The sequence below is a fragment of the Engraulis encrasicolus genome, chromosome 15 (assembly GCF_034702125.1).
Source record: "Engraulis encrasicolus isolate BLACKSEA-1 chromosome 15, IST_EnEncr_1.0, whole genome shotgun sequence".
In the NCBI taxonomy this organism is placed as follows: Eukaryota; Metazoa; Chordata; class Actinopteri; order Clupeiformes; family Engraulidae; genus Engraulis; species Engraulis encrasicolus.
Window position 1 is genome coordinate 53,940,498 of NC_085871.1, and position 20,000 is coordinate 53,960,497.

Consider the following 20,000-nt stretch of genomic DNA (forward strand, 5'->3'; position numbering starts at 1 on the left):
AACTTTGATGTCGTATAATTCCTTAACGACTTAAGCTATGACTACGAAACTTTGTGACTTTTCCTAACATTTAGTTGACTACAGTTAGGTACTGAAAGATTAGGTTTATAATTTTTGACATTGCCATGGCAACGGTTTTCTGACAGGTATGTCTGACCAAAAATCACATGACCATATCTATGACGCCATATATTTTCAGATTTTTTTGTTATTTCCATTAGCATCAGACAACTTTGTGAGCATTTAAGTGGTTTGAAGCATAAAATCATCAAAATTTAAGTGCATGACCTAAATTTGTTGGAAAATCCATTATGGCGAGATTTTGGGCATAATATGATAGTGATGTCATAATGACGTCATAATAATAGATAATTACACAAAAAATGATGTCATTCATAGATGTCCATATGTAGATCATCTCCCCCAAGTTTCGTAGTCATACTGTATTCCGATCATGAGTTATGAGGGGGGGGGGAGGGGTCAAAAGGCCCCCCCAGGCCCTGGAATGCCAAAAAAGCCCAGTCTGAATAGGGTTAAGGTTATCAGTAATATCAGTCTAACATCATTACATTGATATACTACGTAGGGTACATATTTATGTTAAAATACATTTAGCAGACACACATGAGGAGTAGAATAACCATTGTGGAGTGAAAACAAAGACCTTGACTGTAATACAATGAGTGTTCTGCAAGTGTGGAATGACACACAAGTGATGTGATCTTTCTGTGCCTCTGGTTGTAGTGTGTATCAGGCTGAGGAAAACCAGATGCAGCATGTCCCATTACACTACATATTGTATGGCTATTCAAATGGCGGCCCTGGGGCCAGATACGGCCCTAGGACGGCAAGGCTCTGGCCACCCACAAGCCCCTTGAAATACGTAATTGCATTTTGGAATTTAGAGATAAAAGTACAGGTTCCGTATCAAGCTGAAAACAGGACATGAGACGTTAAAATGCAGGAAATTACATCTAAGAAATGCAAAACTTTCTGGGGGAGAAACCCCAGTCCCTCCACTTCAATGAAGTCTCCCATATTTTTGTAATTGACAGTCGGCAACCATAATACATAAGTTTAGTTTCGGCCTCTTTACTGGGAGTAATGTCAGAAACTTGCCCTCGTAAGTGATGTGACGTTTTTGTGTCTCTGGTTGTAGTATATATGAGGCAGAGGAAGACCAGACGCAGCATGTCCTATATGCAGTCGTATGCCCCACATCTCTTGTGATCAATCATTTAGGAATAAACACGAAACAAAGCAGAGTGTGTGTGTGTGTGTGTGTGTGTGTGTGTGTGTGTGTGTGTGTGTGTGTGTGTGTGTGTGTGTGTGTGTGTGTGTGTGTGTGTGTTTTGCTGGTAATCCGGTTGCCATGTGGGTGAGGATGTGTGTGTGTGTGTGTGTGTGTGTGTGTGTGTGTGTGTGTGTGTGTGTGTGTGTGTGTGTGTGTGTGTGTGTGTGTGTGTGTGTGTGTGTGTGTTTTGCCCCTTGACCACTGGCAGAAGATTTAGGTCAACGTTCGGTTTTAAGCTGCCAGCGTATGTGTGTGTGTGTGTGTGTGTGTGTGTGTGTGTGTGTGTGTGTGTGTGTGTGTGTGTGTGTGTGTGTGTGTGTGTGACAGGGGGAGAGGAGAGAGCAATCAATGGAGGAATAAAGACAGAGGAGGAGGAGGAGGTGGAGGAGGAGGAGGAGGAGGAGGATGATGATGATGATGATGATGATGATGATGATGATGATGACGATGATGATGATGATGACCATGATGATGATGATGATGATGACAAATGCTCATCAGAATCTCCAATATCAGAATCACCCTATTTCCCCCCAGGCTACCAAAAGCATTCAAAACAGCTTCATGTGCAAAATGGCGAACTAACCCCTTAACCACCTGAACGGCAGCATTTTAAAACGTTTAAAAATCATATAAAATCATATAGGCTATCGTTTCTGCTGTAGCCTACAGTGAAGGCGCACAGGTAGCCTCCGCGATCATTGTCCCAGAGCATGTGCTGTCTGCATCCTCGCCACGCATGACGTGCATGCGCCTCAAGACAACAGCCATCCATCCCCAAAATAACCCGCCGGGCCTGTCCCGTTATGTCTCGTGCCGTGCTGTCCCACCCTCTCCTGTCCAGCATCCGCCTGTCCTTTGCGCAACCGAATGACATTGACGGGATACCACATGATCAATATATTTATTTACTGCGCACATAACCTCACATTTACTTTTAACCTCCAACAGACACTCTGACAATACGATTACGTTTTTGTTTTGGCGTCACGCAGAATCTTCTGTGTGCACACGTGCCTTCGAAACGACCAGGAGTAGGCTAACCCGAAATATGTGACTTCAGCCACGGCCGGACAGAGCCGCTGAGGTACCGGAAAGATAGATTACGCCAAATAAGTCACCGCTCTGCGCTGTTCTGCATTGCGGTACCCTGAGAACTCCTCGCCACTCCTGTCCTCTCCATTCCTGCCGCAGGATAGCAACTCTGAGATTCTCTTGTCAAAAGAGATATCCTGAAACACGGCGAAAAAGGGAAAAGACCAGCTAGGTTACAGAATCAGAGCCAATGTTGTTCTTACCTGGAGAGATATATCGGTTAAAATCCTCTCAGTACTCCATCAACACCTGGGCCAGACTCAGAATCAGCACCGCAGAGTTCCACAACCAAGCGCGAGCATGCACCGCACCGGCTCCAGCTGGGCTGCAGCGTTCTATTGGCCGAGGGCGTGTGAGTGGCACGGCGCACGGGTGGAGGACAGAGCAGGGAGCGAGACAATTGGATGACGGAGGTGCCATCAGCACGTAACAGCACGCGGGCCGGGTACCAGTGATGCACCAGCCAGTCTATCGGTGTAGCCGAGACCCCCCCGTGCTGTCTTCCCTTCAACCCGCGTGGAATGCACTCACAGACATCTGCCACTAGTGGGAAAACTTATAGGTCTAAGGAAAATAATTCAGTCAGTAGATTTCATAGTTTTGTAGGAGTCTTTCCAGATGAAGTGGCTAAAAAGCAGAAGATATAACTGTTATAATAATGTAAAAAAAAAAAAAAAAAAAAGCTTTTTATGGTTCGCATGTTATGGTTCGCAATAGATAGGCCTATGATGCATGGGGCATAGATACACTCGACTTTTGAACCTACAATTTAATTTTTTAAAGCCCTTTAAAGGGAAACTATGCCAGCTTTTTAGTTGTTTATTTCCAGAATTCATGCTGCCCATTCACTAACGTTACATTTTTCATGAATAGGCCTACTTACCACCAGCATCAAGTATTCATTATGACTGGAAAAATTGCACTTTTCATAAATGAAAAGGGGGATCTTCTCCATGGTCCGCCATTTTGAATTTCCGTAAGTTCAGCCGCAAAAATTACTGTACTTGGACCATACTAGAAAATATTTGTTTATTACCTTTCATGTAAAGATCACATTTGGCAATAGGCAGTCCAGTTTCAATGAGCAGCATAGTTGCAGTACCTTTTTTGACCATTTCCTGCACAGTGTACCTTTAAATGTAACCTGCGTTTGTATTTCAGCCAGATTCCCTCAAAGGAGGCCTATATCTTAAATAGAGTATGAAGGCAAGGAGCATACGGCATCACCAAGGAGGTCTACATAAGTTATTTTACTTTATTTTACTTTACTTTACTTTACTTTATTTCCTCAGGACATTGCACATTAATGAACATATACATACATGTACATGTATGTAAATATGCCAGATTGTAGCCCAAGGGCTAATTTCCATCTGTTGTCCAAAATAGGCAGGCTAGATGTTTACAAGCAATAGAATTTAAAATAAAACAGACTGTTAGTAACAAAATAAATAAAACCCACTACAGAAGCAAAAGGCATGCATGTAATTAAAAGGAAAATAGAAAAGAAAAAGGTCCCAAAATAGGGCCATGTGTTATGTGAGTGTGTGTGTGGGCATCACACATCACACACATAGGCCTATAATGACAATAAATAGCTTTCTACTCTATTGTACTAATCCATTCTATTTTGACAGTACATTACATTTCTACATGCGTTGTACTTCAGAGTATGTAGGGCCACACATGCTACATCTGTTCCTTCCCTAGAGCTCTGAGTATGTAGAAGTATGCTACATTGCCAAGTGAATGAAGGATGAATCACCGCACACTGGGACCTTTGCTGGTAGTTTATTTGGTGAACAATGCGTTTCAGAGAACCTGATGAAGCAACAGCGAAACGCGTTGTTCACCAAATAAACTACCAGCAAAGATACCAGTGTGCGGTGATTCATCCTTCATTTACTTGGATTACTCTTACTGCACATCACCAGCACCTGGACAAGTGGTTGTGCACAGGGACGTTACTTTGTATGCTACATTGCTATTGTGCTTCCTCAAAGTGCACATATACATGTGACCAAAAGCGCTGTAGTATACTGACTCCAATGTACTTACATATATGCTCTGTCTTTCCTCCCCATTCAGGGCCGGTGCCACGGGGGGGCATTGGAGGGCATTGCCCCCCCAGCTGAGCTGCTGTGCCCCCCCCTGGGCCTATTCACCTAAACATGCTGATATGGTCATTAAAATGCAACAAATAAGGTTTAAATATAAAGTGTAACATAAAATGCCTCCAGTGCTTAACCACCACAGAGCTAATAAATGAATAAATAGGCTACTATTTAGATATTGTCAGTAGAACTAGATGTGAAACAATAAGTGAATATGCATATTTCCAATTTCTTGAAAAGAAAATTGGTAGCTCATGAGGACCCATACTTTGTTCACCTTTAAGGACCTGAAATAATGTAATCGTCACGTATTGAGAAACAAAAGTACAGTTCTGTATTGAGCTGAAACTGGGCCCACAATGTGGTTAAAATGCAGGAAATTGCATCTAAGAAATACAACATTTTCTGGGGGAGGACCCCCACACCCCCCGCTAAGGTGCCCCCTCATACCCCATCAAATGCCCGTCCAACACCTTGCTTCTGCAGCCGGGTCTGTCCTCATTACATTACATACTGTGTAGCGCACACACTTCCATAAAGTATATGTAGGAGAATAACAATAATAACAATAATAATAATAATAATAATAATAATAATACTTTTTTTATAGTGTGCACCCACCCCATAGGCCTATACTGTTCTTCCTCACAGTTGTGATCAGCAGATGATGAAATCAACACACACAGAAAAAGAGAAGTGAAGTTGGTTGTGAAATCCTGAAACCAACATTTATTATTTTTTCCATCGTTTTTAAAATACAAAATATTTTGTTTCATTAATACGGCAGATAAAGTTCACCATTGGGCTGCAGTCCTCTCATGCGGTACTTCACATCATGTAGCGTTGACATTTTTCACCAGAAGGTTTTTGTAATAATCATCATCATCATATCATATACAGCAGTATAGCCTACCATGAACACCATTCACAAACAAAAAGGAAAAAAGGAGAAAAAAGTTAAAATCAAAGTGAAAACAAACAAACAAACTAACTAATAACAAGCTTTTCCAGGGAGTATACAGGGTGCAGTACCATAGTGTCGCCACAGAGTGAGCAGTATGCACTACCACAGTGTCGTCAATAGAGGGTGCTAGTTGGCAGTATGCAGTCTGCAGTAACATAGTGTGGCCACAGAGGGCACTAGTTAGCAGTATGCAGTCTGCAGTACCATAGTGTGGCCACAGATGGCGCTAGTTAGCTGTGGGTTATCAGCTCCTGGTGAAGAGTGGTTGGGGATTTTAGGCAGAGATGTAAAAAGTAGAAGAAGTGCTGTTATGAACGTAATTACAACACCAGTGGTATGATATTACACAGCTTCAAATAAATATCATACTGCTACGTAGTAAATACTTCCTTAACAGTAATTCTACTTCTACTCTATACAATTGGAAGTGTTGGGGTATTTTAATTTGGTGTTTTGGGGTATTTTGTTTTGGTGCGTTGGGGTATTTTGTTAGGGTGTGTTGGGGTATATGCATTGGGTGCTTTGGGGTATTTTCATTGGGTGTTTTGGGGTATTTTGTTTTGGTGTGTTAGGGTATTTTGCTAGGGTGTGTTGGGGTATATGCATTGGGTGCGTTGGGGTATTTTCATTGGGTAGGTAAGTAAAGCAGTGCTCGACTTGTTAGACACATTGAGGAGAAGAGGTGAAGGGAGAAGAAGCTCACTGACACACAGACAAATAATGATTTTTTTTCTTTTTTCTGAGAGGATGATCTTGAGAGATGATCTTTTCTTCTGTTCCACTGGAATCTAGGGGGAGCGGAGGAATGGCGATACACAAGAGGAAGTGTGTTGTGTAATCGTGGTGTTTGGAGTGCTTCCCAAAGAGTGTAGTCGTGGTGTTTGGAGTGTTTCCTAAAGAGTGTAGTCGTGGTGTTTGGAGTGTTTCCTAAAGAGTGTGAAGTGTGTGTTTGGAGTGTTTCCTAAAGAGTGTGCAGTGTGTGTTTGGAGTGTTTCCTAAAGAGTGTAGTCGTGGTGTTTGGAGTGTTTCCTAAAGAGTGTGCAGTATGTGTTTGGAGTGTTTCCTAAAGAGTGTGCAGTGTCTACTGTGGTCAAAGGGGTGAGTTGTCCCGGGCCCAGGAGGAGGGGAGAGGAGGGCCCAGAATTGGGACCTCATTACATTGCATGATGTGTGTATTGGGTTAGGGGGGTTTGGCCTTCAAATTCTTTTCGTTTCCATCGGTCCCCAGATATCTACTAGCCACCTCTGTCCACCCTAACCATGTGTCTGTGTTGCTAACACCCTAACCATGTGTCTGTGTTGTGGTATTCAGCCTTCAGTTATTCAGGTTATATATTTACAAAGCAACCAAACCTGTACTGTACGGGTAAAAAGCGAGACAAGTCCAACCTAACGGAAAACAAACTTGATACAAGTCATGACAAAACAAGCCGAATCAACAAACAATCTGACGTCTTGCGGAGATTAGAGTAGAGTAGAGTAGAGTAGAATAGAGTAGAGTAGAGTAAAGTAGAGTAGAGTAAAGTAGAGTAGAGTAGAATAGAGCTGAATAGAGTAGAGTAGAGTAAAGTAGTGTAGAGTAGAGTAGAGTAGAGTGCATTCAAAAACTGAGAGAGAGAAAGAGAATAGAGTCGAGTGCATTCCAAAACAGACGATGCAAACACATACAGACATTTGAAAAAACTAAACACACACTGGTTTGCAAACACTCACCCCAACACACATAAGCACACACACACGGACGCACGCACACACACACACACACACGCACGCACACACACACACACAGACAGACACACATACACTCAGCATACGATACATGGCACACGACATACAATCAGAATTCTTGCATCATCATCACACTGTCCCACACATCATCACACTGGCACACATCTCTCTCTCAGACACACACACACACACACACACAGATGTTATTGTACAGCCCTAGCCGCTAATGCTAGCGTAGCTGTGGTCAGAGAGAGGTCGTGGTGAGGGTGTGAGCAGAGTAGCCTACAGGGTAGAGAGAGCTCGTGGAGGCTGCGCTGCGCTACGCTACGCTATCCAGAGCTTTGCAATCATTAGCCGTTAGCATGCAGGCCGTGGACCAATAGAATAACAAACAAAACAGCATGGCTTCACCTGGGGGGTGTTCCAGGAACATGTCTCAGTAGCAAACCGGGTTAACTTAACACCTTTAGCACATGATCTACTTGGAATACTCTCCAGGGCAAAGGAAATGCATTCTACACATGAGTGTTTATACTGAGCTCTGTCTAAGTATCCTAGTGGGTAACTGCTAGGGTCATTTTTTAAATTTTATATTCTATATATTTTATTAGACATTCCTCATTTTCATATCCGTTCCCTCCCCCCCCCTCCCCCTCCGTTTCCCGCCTTCCTGTGGCCTCGTCTGTTTAAAGTCTGGCGTCATGATGGCGCGTGCCGCTGAGTAGCCACGCCCCTCTGCAGTCGGCCCCTCCCCCTGTAGTTAGTGTCATAGCGCCCCCGTGTGGGCAGAGAGACTGGATAATACTCAAAGCAACTCTGGGGTGCGTTTCTCAAAACCATAGTCGCTAACTATGTTAGCTACTTTGTCGATTGCAATGTAATTTCCCATTGGCAACTACCGAAGCTGCTAGCCAGCAAACAATAACACTTTTGAGAAACGCACCCCTGGTATGGAGGCTGTCGGCCCCTCCCCCTGTAGTTAGTATCTCTGGTGAGGAGGCTAGGTAGCCACGCCCCTCTGGTGTGGAGGCTAGGTAGCCACGCCCCTCTGGTGTGGAGGCTAGGTAGCCACGCCCCTCTGGTGTGGAGACTGGGTAGCCACGCCCCTCTGGTGTGGAGGCTGGGTAGCCACGCCCCTCTGGTGTGGAGGCTAGGTAGCCACGCCCCTCTGGTGTGGAGGCTGGGTAGCCACGCCCCTCTGGTGTGGAGGCTGGGTAGCCACGCCCCTCTGGTGTGGAGGCTGGGTAGCCACGCCCCTCTGGTGTGGAGGCTGGGTAGCCACGCCCCTCTGGTGTGGAGGCTGGGTAGCCACGCCCCTCTGGTGTGGAGGCTGAGTAGCCACGCCCCTCTGGTGAGGAGAGTGGGTAGCCACGCCCCTCTGGTGTGGAGGCTGGGTAGCCACGCCCCTCTGGTGTGGAGGCTGGGTGGAGGCTGGCTGGGTCCTGTGACAGTTGGCCTGTCTGTCTGTCTGCCTGGTCTGTCTGTCTCTCAGGTTGGCAGTAGTAGCAGCTGATTGGTGGAGGGGGGGGAAGAAGCACCTCCCCCATCTGCTGAATGGCCAATGAGGGCTGGAGATGGGAGCCTGCTCAGTTCTGGATGAGGAGCGGGAGGTGGGAGGAGTCTGTGTGTGTTGTGGTGGCTATGGAGGCGTGTCTCTGCCTCTTCTGATACGCCGAGTTCATGCCTCCTCATCTCTAATTGGCCATGGTCATGAATCGGCCTCTTCTGATTGGGTGTGGAGAATATGGAGGCGTGTCTCGGCTCGACTCCTGATCTCTCTGCTGCAAAGTTGCTTTTTCTCACGTGTATGAATGTACATGTGAGTGGTGTGTGTGTGTGTGTGTGTGTGTGTGTGTGTGTGTGTGTGTGTGTGTGTGTGTGTGTGTGTGTGTGTGTGTGTGTGTGTGAGTGTGTGTGTGTGTGTGACATCATTTTGTCTTCTATTGACCCTCTGTGATATTGACTCCTCGTCTCTCCATCGAAAGGTTGGCTTGGCTTTCTTACTTGTATGTGTGTGTGTGTGTGTGTGTGTGTGTGTGTGTGTGTGTGTGTGTGTGTGTGTGTGGTACGTGGGGAAAAAGTGTGAATAAATGACTAAATGCATACATGAATGAATTAATGGATGGATGGATGAGTGAGCAAGTGAATGGTGACTTCTACAAAGGCACTGGTTACTATGGTTACCATGCAGATAGACATCAGAATTCTCCTACAGCAGAACACACACCCTGCACCTCTACATCAAGCACTGAGGACTCAAGATATGTTCAATTCCCAGCACTGAGGATGGAGATATGATCAATTCCCACACACCCTGCACCGCTACATCAAGCACTGAGGATGGAGATATGTTCAATTCCCACACACCCTGCACCTCTAAACCAAGCACTGAGGATGGAGATATGTTCAATTCCCAGCACTGGAGATGTATACTGCCCTACAATTTCAGAACGCAGTATAATTCAAAATGGCAAACTGAGAAAAAAGGCTTTAAAGTTTCCTTTCTGGCCAGGCGGCTGTGTTGGAGGTAAAGTGGTGATGACACTTCCATATAATACTTTTTTATGGTGGAAATTTATGCACAAAAGAAAAAAGCAAAAAAAACCCAACATTCTCATTACTTTTTAGCTGAATAAGCATTATACTGCGTTCTGTTGTGGTATTACTGTCTACACCAAAACCACTGTGTCAATGGAGGAGTGCAGTATAATGCACGTTATACTGCGTTCTTGGCTAGTACGACGTAACCTCCTAAAACCAAAAAGCGCAGTATAATCAGTTTTTATCGTTTTTTTCTGAAACGGGACCAAGTTGGACCAACATTTTTTAACACAAGAAAAAGAAGGTATTTTAAAGCCAATTTCCGGTCTAAACCCATTTTCGACCATTTTCAAGATACTGCGTTCTGATATTGTAGGGCAGTATATACGTATGTTCAATTCCCCCTCTTCTCTGTCTTCTGCATCTCACTCTGTCACACAAATCTACATCTCTCCACCTATTTCTCTCTTTCCGTCTCTCATATCTTTCCTCACTTCTCTTCAGGTGAGCCATGTTCGTAAGTCATCTGGGGCCTGGACTATACTCTACCCTGACCTGAAGTCACCTGAGGCCTGTACTATATTAAGACCAGGTTAACCAGGTTAAGAGGTAAATCACCTACTAGAAGAGCCTGCAGTCCTCATTTTCTTAAGAGCATAAGGACTCCAGGCTCTTCTATTTGGTGATGTACCTCTTACCTTAACCTGGTTAACTCCTGAACCAGCGTCTTAGTATAGGCCCCAGATGAGTCAGGTTACCATGTTAGGGGTTAGATGAAGTTTGAGCGTATATGATAGAGAGAGAGAGAGAGAGAGAGAGAGAGAGAGAGAGAGAGAGAGAGAGAGAGAGAGAGAGAGAGAAAGATAGAGCTCTGTGGAACAGATTATGAAGACAAGAGATAAAGTCTAGTGTAGGTATGTGCATAGTGTGTGTGTGTGTGTGTGTGTGTGTGTGTGTGTGTGTGTGTGTGTGTGTGTGTGTGTGTGTGTGTGTGTGTGTGTGTGTGTGTGTGTGTGTGTGTGTGTGTGTGTGTCTGAGAGGTGTGAGTCACTATGCGAGTAACACAGGCCTCTTGCAAACCACGGACGAGACGAGAGGAAACCAAGATGGCCACTGCGTGCCAAACACATCTGGAATCAACTTCCTGTCCTCCAGAATCCACTTCCTGTCCTCCAGAATCCACTTCCTGTGTCCTGAAATCCATGTGGTCAGGAGCCATAATCCATGAAGCCAGAATCAGAACTTTGTTAATGCTTAGGCTCCATTCCAGAATCAGAACTTTGTTAATGCTTAGGCTCCATTCCAGAATCAGGACTTTGTTAATGCTTAGGCTCCATTCCAGAATCAGGACTTTGTTAATGTTTAGGCCCCATTCCAGAATCGGAACTAGGCCCCATTCCAGAATCGGAACTGGTTAATATTTAGGCCCCATTCCGGAATATTCCATTGTCCAGCCATATTCCGGAACTTTCTGGGTGCACATTCCGGAACACTGATTGCTCTGTCCAGTCACATTCTGTGTGCATGCAATAGGACATCCGGTGCCCAAAACCAACACAAAGAAACATCATGAACAAAGTGAACAGCAGGAATAGAAGAGACAACACAAGTGAAAAAGAGAATATGCACACGACAAGAAAAACTGCACCTACTGGAGCTGAAAAAAAAAAAACGGGTAAGAAAATACATCAAGGCTACATCCGTGAGAGAAAACCAAATTATACCCAAATTATACCAGCCACTTTGCCCACTGCCTGGTCTGTGTCCTTGTGGCTTTGTGAAGGGGGTGAGGTGTGTGTTTATGTGTGTGTGTGTATGTATGCATGTGTATGAGTAAGTGTGTGCATGTGTAAGAGTGTGTGTGTGTGTATGTATGCATGTGTATGAGTAAGTGTGTGCGTGTTTCTTCTGCAGTCTAGACCCCTGAAATGTACAGTAATAGATATCAACCAGACGATTCCTTCTAGTGAGAAGCAGTCTCGCAAAATAACTGACATTCTTCTGTAGTAGCCATGGCCTACAGTCACATAAATAAACGACGTCGCCACAGTTAATGTCACAAGTGCAACGTCCTCCATGTTCCCTTGAGTAATGCAGGATAGGATACTATTCATTATCAGCAGATTACACTACTTTACTCTCTCCGGTGTTATTCATTATCAGCAGATTACTCTACTTTACTCTCTCCGGTGTTATTCATTATCAGCAGATTACTCTACTTTACTCTCTCCGGTGTTATTCATTATCAGCAGATTGCTCTACTTTACTCTCTCCGGTGCTAGTGACACGGCAAACAGCATTACAGCATTACTCTCGTTAGCAAACAATTAGTATTATCATTATTTATCTGACAACTCCCTCCCACATCACCCCCCCCCCTCCCCCCAGTAACAGGGGGGGGGGGGCATTGGGAGGGTTTGGGGTGGAGGGGGCTGAGTACAGGGCTTTAGAGTCGCCCTCGTACCCTCACAACCTCCGTGACACGTTACCATGGTGACACACTGTCCAAAAGCTACAGGAGGGCTACGTGTGTTAGCATGATAATATTAGCGGGCCAAACGGCTCATCTCGGCCAAAAAATATACATCATTTCTCTCTATATATAATATAATATATTTTTATATTTATATTAATGTGTCATTATATACTTTCATCTATACACTCATGAAGTAAAAAGATGGAAAATAAAAAGGCAAACCTCCTGACCTGGCGGCCCTTAGCACAGACTCAGGCTGATGATGAAATGTTGATTATTTATTTATTCATTAAATGTTTATTTTTATTTACTCGTTTCAGCATCACATGCTGCTGTTATGCCTCTCCTCTCCTCATCCCTCTCTCCTCCCCTCCTCTCCTCATCCTCTCCTCTCCTCATCCCTCTCTCATCCGCTCTTCTCCTCATCCCTCTCTCCTCTCCTCTCTTTCTCTCCTCTCCTCATCCCTCTCTCCTCCATCCTCCTCTCCTCTCTCCTCCTGTTTCCCCTCATTTCTCCCCTCTTCTCCTCATCCCTCTCTCCTCTCCTCTCTTTCTCTCCTCTCCTCATCCCTCTCTCCTCTCCTCTCTTTCTCTCCTCTCCTCCCCTCTTCCCTTCTCTCATCTCCTCTCCTCTCCTCTCCTCCCCCTCTCCTCTCCTCTCCTCATCCCCCTCTCCTCTCCTCTCCTCATCCCCCTCTCCTCTCCTCTCCTCCTGTGTGTGTGTGTGTGTGTGTGTGTGTGTGTGTGTGTGTGTGTGTGTGTGTGTGTGTGTGTGTGTGTGTGTGTGTGTGTGTGTGTGTGAGAGAGAGAGAGAGCGAGCGAGAAAAAAAAAAACCACGCATGCATGAGCCATGTGTGTGTGTGTGTGTGTGTGTGTGTGTGTGTGTGTGTGTGTGTGTGTGTGTGTGTGTGTGTGTGTGTGTGTGTGTGTGTGTGTGTGTTGGGGGGACGAGGCATTCACAGTGTGAAAGATGACGATGGTGTGTGTGTGTGTGCTCGGAGGTGTGTGTGTTTGTGTGTGTGTGTGTGTGTGTGTGTGTGTGTGTGTGTGTGTGTGTGTGTGTGTGTGTGTGTGTGTGTGTGTGTGTCCCATGTCTCTCTCTACAGTCTGTAAAGTCACATCAGAGTTCACGACACGGGAGGGTGATGGGAGAGCTGGACACAGATGAAGGGGTGTGTGTGTGTGAGTGTGTGTGTGTGTGTGTGTGTGTGAGTGAATTTGTGTGCTTGTGTGTGTGTGTGTGTGTGTGTATGTGTATGTATGGGGTGTGTCTGTGTGCAAGTATGTGTAAATATGTGTGTATAGTGTTTTTGTGTGTCTCAGACGAAGGAGTTCAGGGCATTGACAGGAGAGGGCGCCGCTGAGCTCTCGTGGCCCTCGGCCGTGAGAGTGTAACTGTATAAGTGTGTGAGTGTGTAAGTGTGTGTGTATAATATTCCCTCTGTATATATGTGTGTGTGTGTATTCAGACGAAGGAGTGAATATGAGTGTGTGTGTGTGTAAGTGTGTGTGTATAATATTCCCTGTGTGTGTGTGTGTGTGTATTCAGACGAAGCAGTTCATGGCGTTGACAGGAGAGGGCGCCTCTGAGCTCTCGTTGCCCTCGGCGGTGAGTGTAGGTGTAGGTGTGTGTGTGTGTGAGTGTGTGTGTCTCAGACGAAGGAGTTCATGGCGTTGACAGGAGAGGGCGCCTCTGAGCTCTTGTTGCCCTCGGCGGTGAGTGTAAGTGTATGTGTGTGTGAGTGTGTGTGTGTGTGTATTCAGACGAAGGAGTTCATGGCGTTGACAGGAGAGGGCGCCTCTGAGCTCTCGTTGCCTTCGGCGGTGTCGCGCTCCTTCTTGCCACTGTATTGGCCGATGAAGCTTCCGTCCTCGTTGAACTGCCCCTCCCCCCCCTCCCCGTAGTCCACCAGGCTGTCATCGCTGTCATCCTTCTTCACCGTGCCGTTGGAGGGCGTACGGCTGCCCTTCAGGGGCTTATGGTCCTCCGTGTCACTGTAGAGGGGGAGAGAGGAGACAGGAGAGGAGAGATGAGGGAGGAGGGAAGAGAAGAGAGGAGAGGAGAGAGGAGAGAGGAGGAGAGGAGAGGAGAGAGAAGAGGAGAGGAGAGGAGAGGAGAGGAGAGGAGAGAGGAGAAGGGAGGAGAGGAGGAGAGGAGAGGAGAGGAGAGAGGAGGAGAGAGGAGGAGAGGAGAGGAGAGAGAAGAGGAGAGGAGAGGAGAGGAGAGGAGAGGAGAGGAGAGGAGAGGAGAGGAGAGGAGAGGAGGAGAGAGGAGAATAGAGGAGAGGAGAGAATAGAGGAGAGGAGAGGAGGGGAGGAGAGAGGAGAGGAGAGAAGAGGAGAGGAGAGGAGAGGAGAGGAGAGGAGAGGAGAGGAGAGAGGAGAGAGGAGAGGAGAGGAGAGGAGAGGAGAGGAGAGGAGAGGAGAGGAGAGAGGAGAGAGGAGATGAGGGAGGAGAGGAGAATAGAGAAGAGGTGGGAGGAGAGGAGAGGAGATGATAGGAGAGGAGGGGAGAGGAGAGGAGAGGAGAGAGGAGAGAGGAGATGAGGTTGGAGAGAGGAGAGAGGAGATGAGGGAGGAGAGAGGAGAATAGAGAAGAGGTGGGAGGAGAGAGAAGAGAGGGGAGGAGAGGAGAGGAGAGAAGAGGAGAGATGGAGAGAGGGGATGAGGGAGGAGAGGAGAACAGAGAAGAGGTGGGAGGAGAGGAGAGGAGATGATAGGAGAGGAGAGGAGAGGAGAGGAGAGGAGAGGAGATGATAGGAGAGGAGATGATAGGAGATGATAGGAGAGGAGAGGAGAGGAGAGGAGAGGAGAGGAGAGGAGAAAGGAGAGGAGAGGAGAGGAGAGGAGAGAGGAGATGAGGGAGGAGAGGAGAGGAGAGGAGAGGAGAGGAGAGGAGAGGAGGGGAGAGGAGAGAGGAGAGGAGAGGAGAGGAGAAAGGAGAGGAGAGGAGAAAGGAGAGGAGAGAAGATGAGGGAGGAGAGAGGAGATGAGGGAGGAGAGAGGAGAATAGAGAAGAGGTGGGAGGAGAGAGAAGAGGAGAGGAGGAGAGAGGAGAGGAGAGGAGAGGATAGGAAAGGAGAGGAGAGGAGAAAGGAGAGGAGAAGAGAAGAGAAGAGGTGGGAGGTAAGAGAAGATGAGGGAGGAGAGATAAGGGTGTGAGGTTAGAGGAGCCCCCGGGTGCCGGGTGCTCACAACTGGCAGAGATGCTACGGATATCTGAGAGATGCCGGTTGCCATGGTAACTGAGAGAACAAGATGCTCAAACTGACATCTGATGATGGCCGATATTACCCACAATGCAAAGCTGCATAAAACACAATCTAACTGAGGATGGGTGCGGTTAGATCTGAGCTTCCTGTCAATCGTCATTTAGCTGAGTGAGGAGAGTGAGTAGAGTAGAGTAGAGTACAGTAGAGTAGAGTAGAGTAGAGTAGAGTAGAGTAGGGGAGTAGAATAGAGTAGTGTAGAGTAGGGGAGTAGAGTAGAGTAGAGTAGAGTAGAGTAGAGTAGAGTAGAGTAGAGTAGAGTAAAGCAAAGCAGAGTAGAGTAGAGTAGAGTAGAGTAGAGTAGAGAAGAGTAGAGTAGGGGAGTAGTGAGTAGAGTAGAGTAGAGTGGAGTAGAGTAGAGTAGGGTAGAGTGGAGTAGTAGAATATAGTAGAGTAGGGGAGTAACGAGTAGAGTAGAGTAGAGTAGAGTAGAGTAGAGTAGAGTAGAGTAGAGTAGAATACAGTAGAGTAGAGTAGAGTAGGGGAGTAGTGAGTAGAGTAGAGTAGAGTAGAGTAGAGAAGGGGAGTAGAGTAGAGTAGAGTAGAGTAGAGTAGTGTAGAGTAGAGTAGAGTACAGTAGAGTAGAGTACAGTAGAGTAGAGTAGGGGAGTAGTCAGTAGAGTAGAGTAGAGTACAGTACAGTAGAGCAAAGTAGAGTAGAGTAGTGGAGTAGAGTAGAGTAGAGTAGAGTACAGTAGAGTAGAGTAGGGGAGTAGTGAGTAGAGTAGAGTAGAGTAGAGTAGAGTAGAGTAGAGTAGAGTAGAGTAGAGTGGAGTAGAGTAGAGTAGAGTAGAGTAGTAGTGTAGAGTAGAGTAGAGTAGAGTAGGGGAGTAGTGAGTAGAGTAGAGTAGACAAGGGGAGTAGAGTAGAGTAGAGTAGAGTAGAGTAGAGTAGAGTAGAGTAGAGTAGAGAAGGGGAGTAGAATAGAGTAGTGTAGAGTAGGGGAGTAGAGTAGAGTAGAGTAGAGTAGAGTAAAGCAAAGCAGAGTAGAGTAGAGTAGAGTAGAGTAGAGTAGAGTAGAGTAGAGTAGAGTAGAGTAGAATACAGTAGAGTAGAGTAGAGTAGGGGAGTAGTGAGTAGAGTAGAGTAGAGTAGAGTAGAGTAGAGTAGAGTAGAGTAGAGTAGAGTAGAGTAGAGTAGAGTAGAGTAGAGAAGAGTGAGTAGAGTAGAGTAGAGTAGGGGAGTAGAATAGAGTAGTGTAGAGTAGGGGAGTAGAGTAGAGTAGAGTAGAGTAGAGTAGAGTAAAGCAAAGCAGAGTAGAGTAGAGTAGAGCAGAGTAGAGTAGAGTAGAGTAGAGTAGAATACAGTAGAGTAGAGTAGAGTAGGGGAGTAGTGAGTAGAGTAGAGTAGAGTAGAGTAGAGTACAGTAGAGTAGAGTTGAGTAGAGTAGAGAAGAGTAGAGTAGAGTACTGTAGAGTAGAGTACAGTAGAGTAGAGTACAGTAGAGTAGAGTAGGGGAGTAGTCAGTAGAGTAGAGTAGAGTACAGTACAGTAGAGCAGAGTAGAGTAGAGTAGTAGAGTAGAGTAGAGTAGAGTAGAGTAGAGTAGAGTAGAATACAGTAGAGTAGAGTAGGGGAGTAGTGAGTAGAGTAGAGGAGAGGAGAGTAGAGTAGAGTAGAGTGGAGTAGAGTAGAGTAGTAGTGTAGAGTAGAGTAGAGTAGAGTAGAGTAGGGGAGTAGTGAGTAGAGTAGAGTAGACAAGGGGAGTAGAGTAGAGTAGAGTAGAGTAGAGTAGAGTAGAGTAGAGAAGGGGAGTAGTGAGTAGAGTAGTAGAGTAGAGTAGAGTAGAGTAGAGTAGAGTAGAGTAGAGTAGAGTAGAGTAGAGTAGAGTAGAGTAGAGTAGAGTAGTAGTGTAGAGTAGAGTAGAGTAGAGTAGAGTAGAGTAGAGTAGAGTAGTAGTGTAGAGTAGAGTAGAGTAGAGTAGAGTAGAGTAGAGTAGTAGTGTAGAGTAGAGTAGAGTAGAGTAGAGTAGAGTAGAGAAGTAGTGTAGAGTAGAGTAGAGTGGAGTAGAGTAGAGTAGAGTATGGGAGTAGTGAGTAGAGTAGAGTAGACAAGGGGAGTAGAGTAGAGTAGAGTAGAGTAGAGTAGTGTAGAGTAGAGTAGAGTAGAGAAGGGGAGTAGTGAGTAGAGTAGTAGAGTAGAGTAGAGGGGAGTAGAGTAGTAGAGTAGAGTAGAATAGAGTAGAGTAGGGGAGAGGAGAGGACACGATGCAGTGCAAAGCCAAACCTTTTTGCCAACGCTCAAAAACCTAAAACAACGAAAACAAAATAATAATAACAATAATAATAACAATAATAATAATAATAATAACAATAATAATAATGATGATATGTACTTTTCATAGAGCACTTTTCATGACACTCAAAGATGCTTTACAGGCAAAAAAGAAAAACAAAACTCAAACTGGCCCCAGATGAGTCTTATTATCTGTGGTAATGCATGAACGGACGGTAACGTAATGTAACGTAACGTAACGTAACGTAACGTAATGTAACGTAACGTAACGTAACGTAACGTAACGTAACGTAACGTAACGATGCTTTAATTGCTAGTTGCTGGTTACGAGTGGTCGTGGCAGGCCAGATAGTAGTGGACACAAACACATACACACACACACACACACACACACACACACACACACACACACACACACACACACACACACACACACACACACACACACACACACACACACACACACGCACACACACACACGCACACACACACACACACACACACACACACACACACACACACACAGGGCAGACAGTATTGGACTTAAGTGAACTTTGACTCACATCTGGTCATCTGGTTGCAATGCGGTATGAAACCAGAGCTAAATCCCGCCGCACACACAGACACACACGCACACACACACACAGACACACACGCACACAAACACACAGACACACACACACACAGACTAGCGCTACATGACACCAGTGTCCATTACTATCTGGCTGCCATGGTAGCCACACCAAATACAGGGCAACCAATCACAGCGGGCGAATCCTGTGAGGTGTTAAACAGGCTCCAATGGGTGTGAGGGGGCGGGACATGCAGGGTTAAGCCCCTCCCTGCTTACCTGTCCAGCGACCTACACTCCCCAAATACACAAAGGCACACAGAGGCAGCCAATCAGAAACAGTCTCATTCAACAGTGAGGGAGTGAAATCAACCAATCACACATGAGCTTATTACACAGATTGTTAATTCATCCAACCAAGCACAGGGTCCATTCCATTACCCTTCCCATCCACTCTCGACCTGTGGGGTCCATTCCATTATCCTTCCTATCCGCCCTCGACCTGTGGGGTCCATTCCATTACCCTTCCTATCTGTCCTCGACCTGTGGGGTCCATTCCATTATCCTCTGTGGCCTCCACCTACCTGACATCCCGCCTCCGTGTAGAAAACCACTAAGTTTTCCCTGCTGTCAGACTAGCCAGTAGCCACAACAACTTCTTGGGGACTTTTCCCCATTCAACATTCCAATTGCAAATGAGCAAATGACCTCTGAATTGAGCTTTTGCGAGATATTGAATTAAACTTCTGTCGTCAATGAGGTCCTGCGACATCATCACGAGGCCACAAGAGGATGGAAGATTTGATAATGCGAAGGACCCATGTGTTGTCTTCCTACACAGTGAGGTTGAATTACGGAGGAGAGGATTTTGAAAATGTTCTCGTTGAAATGTGGCTGCAATACTTTAATAATTACAGATACTCTTGTTCAAATTGAAGCCAGATAGAAAAACAGTCTTCTTCCAAATGTTTTGGTCGAATAAAGAATTCAATTTTTCTTAGCTTTGTACTGTAACAAATGATTTCCTGATTACTTCTTCCAGAGCCATGTGATATGCATGCCATTGGCATTAACATTGTCATTAGCAAGCCCTCAGCTGCAAAGCATTCAACTGGATTATCGCTAGCCAAAACGCAGAGCATACAACTGGATTATCGCTAGGCAAAACGCAAAGCATACAACTGGATTATCGCTAGCCAAAACGCAGAGCATACAACTGGATTACCGCTAGCCAAAACGCAGAGCATCACGTTAACCTTTAAAAGTGTACCGTCAATACTACTTCGCTACCCTAGCCGAAATGCAGAGCGTACAACTGGATTATATGATATATCTACTTCGCTACCCTCTATGCTCCACCTTCCTCTCTTGCGCATTGTGATACACAGAGTCATGGTACAGTATCAGTATCAGTACAGAGTCATGGTACAGTATCAGTATCAGTACAGAGTCATGGTACAGTATCGCGGTGCGAGAAGGCAGAATAGTGATACACCCTTTCAAAGTTCTGTTACGCTTCATCCAAGATTCAAATGTGAATGTCATTGGCATTAGCAAGCCCTTCAGCTGGAAAGCATACAACTGGATTACCGCTAGCCAAAACGCAGAGCATCACGTTAATGAAAGATTGGCATAATGTTTACATGAATGCTTATTAGATATCTAGCTAGTTATTCAGACAAGCTTGGCCAACACCTGTAGTGAAAATGCAGT

General features: G+C 45.7%; 1 protein-coding gene across 1 annotated transcript in view; it reads right to left on the minus strand.

Moving 5' to 3' along the window:
• Nucleotides 1-13,257: 13,257 nt before the first annotated feature.
• Nucleotides 13,258-20,000, minus strand: part of nrcama (neuronal cell adhesion molecule a) — a 73,876-nt gene continuing 67,133 nt past the window's right edge. Inside the window, exon 26 of the mRNA XM_063217662.1 lies at nt 13,258-14,208. Coding sequence (XP_063073732.1) covers nt 13,974-14,208 — 235 coding nt within the window. The 3' untranslated portion in view covers nt 13,258-13,973. The remainder of the gene's footprint in view (nt 14,209-20,000) is intronic.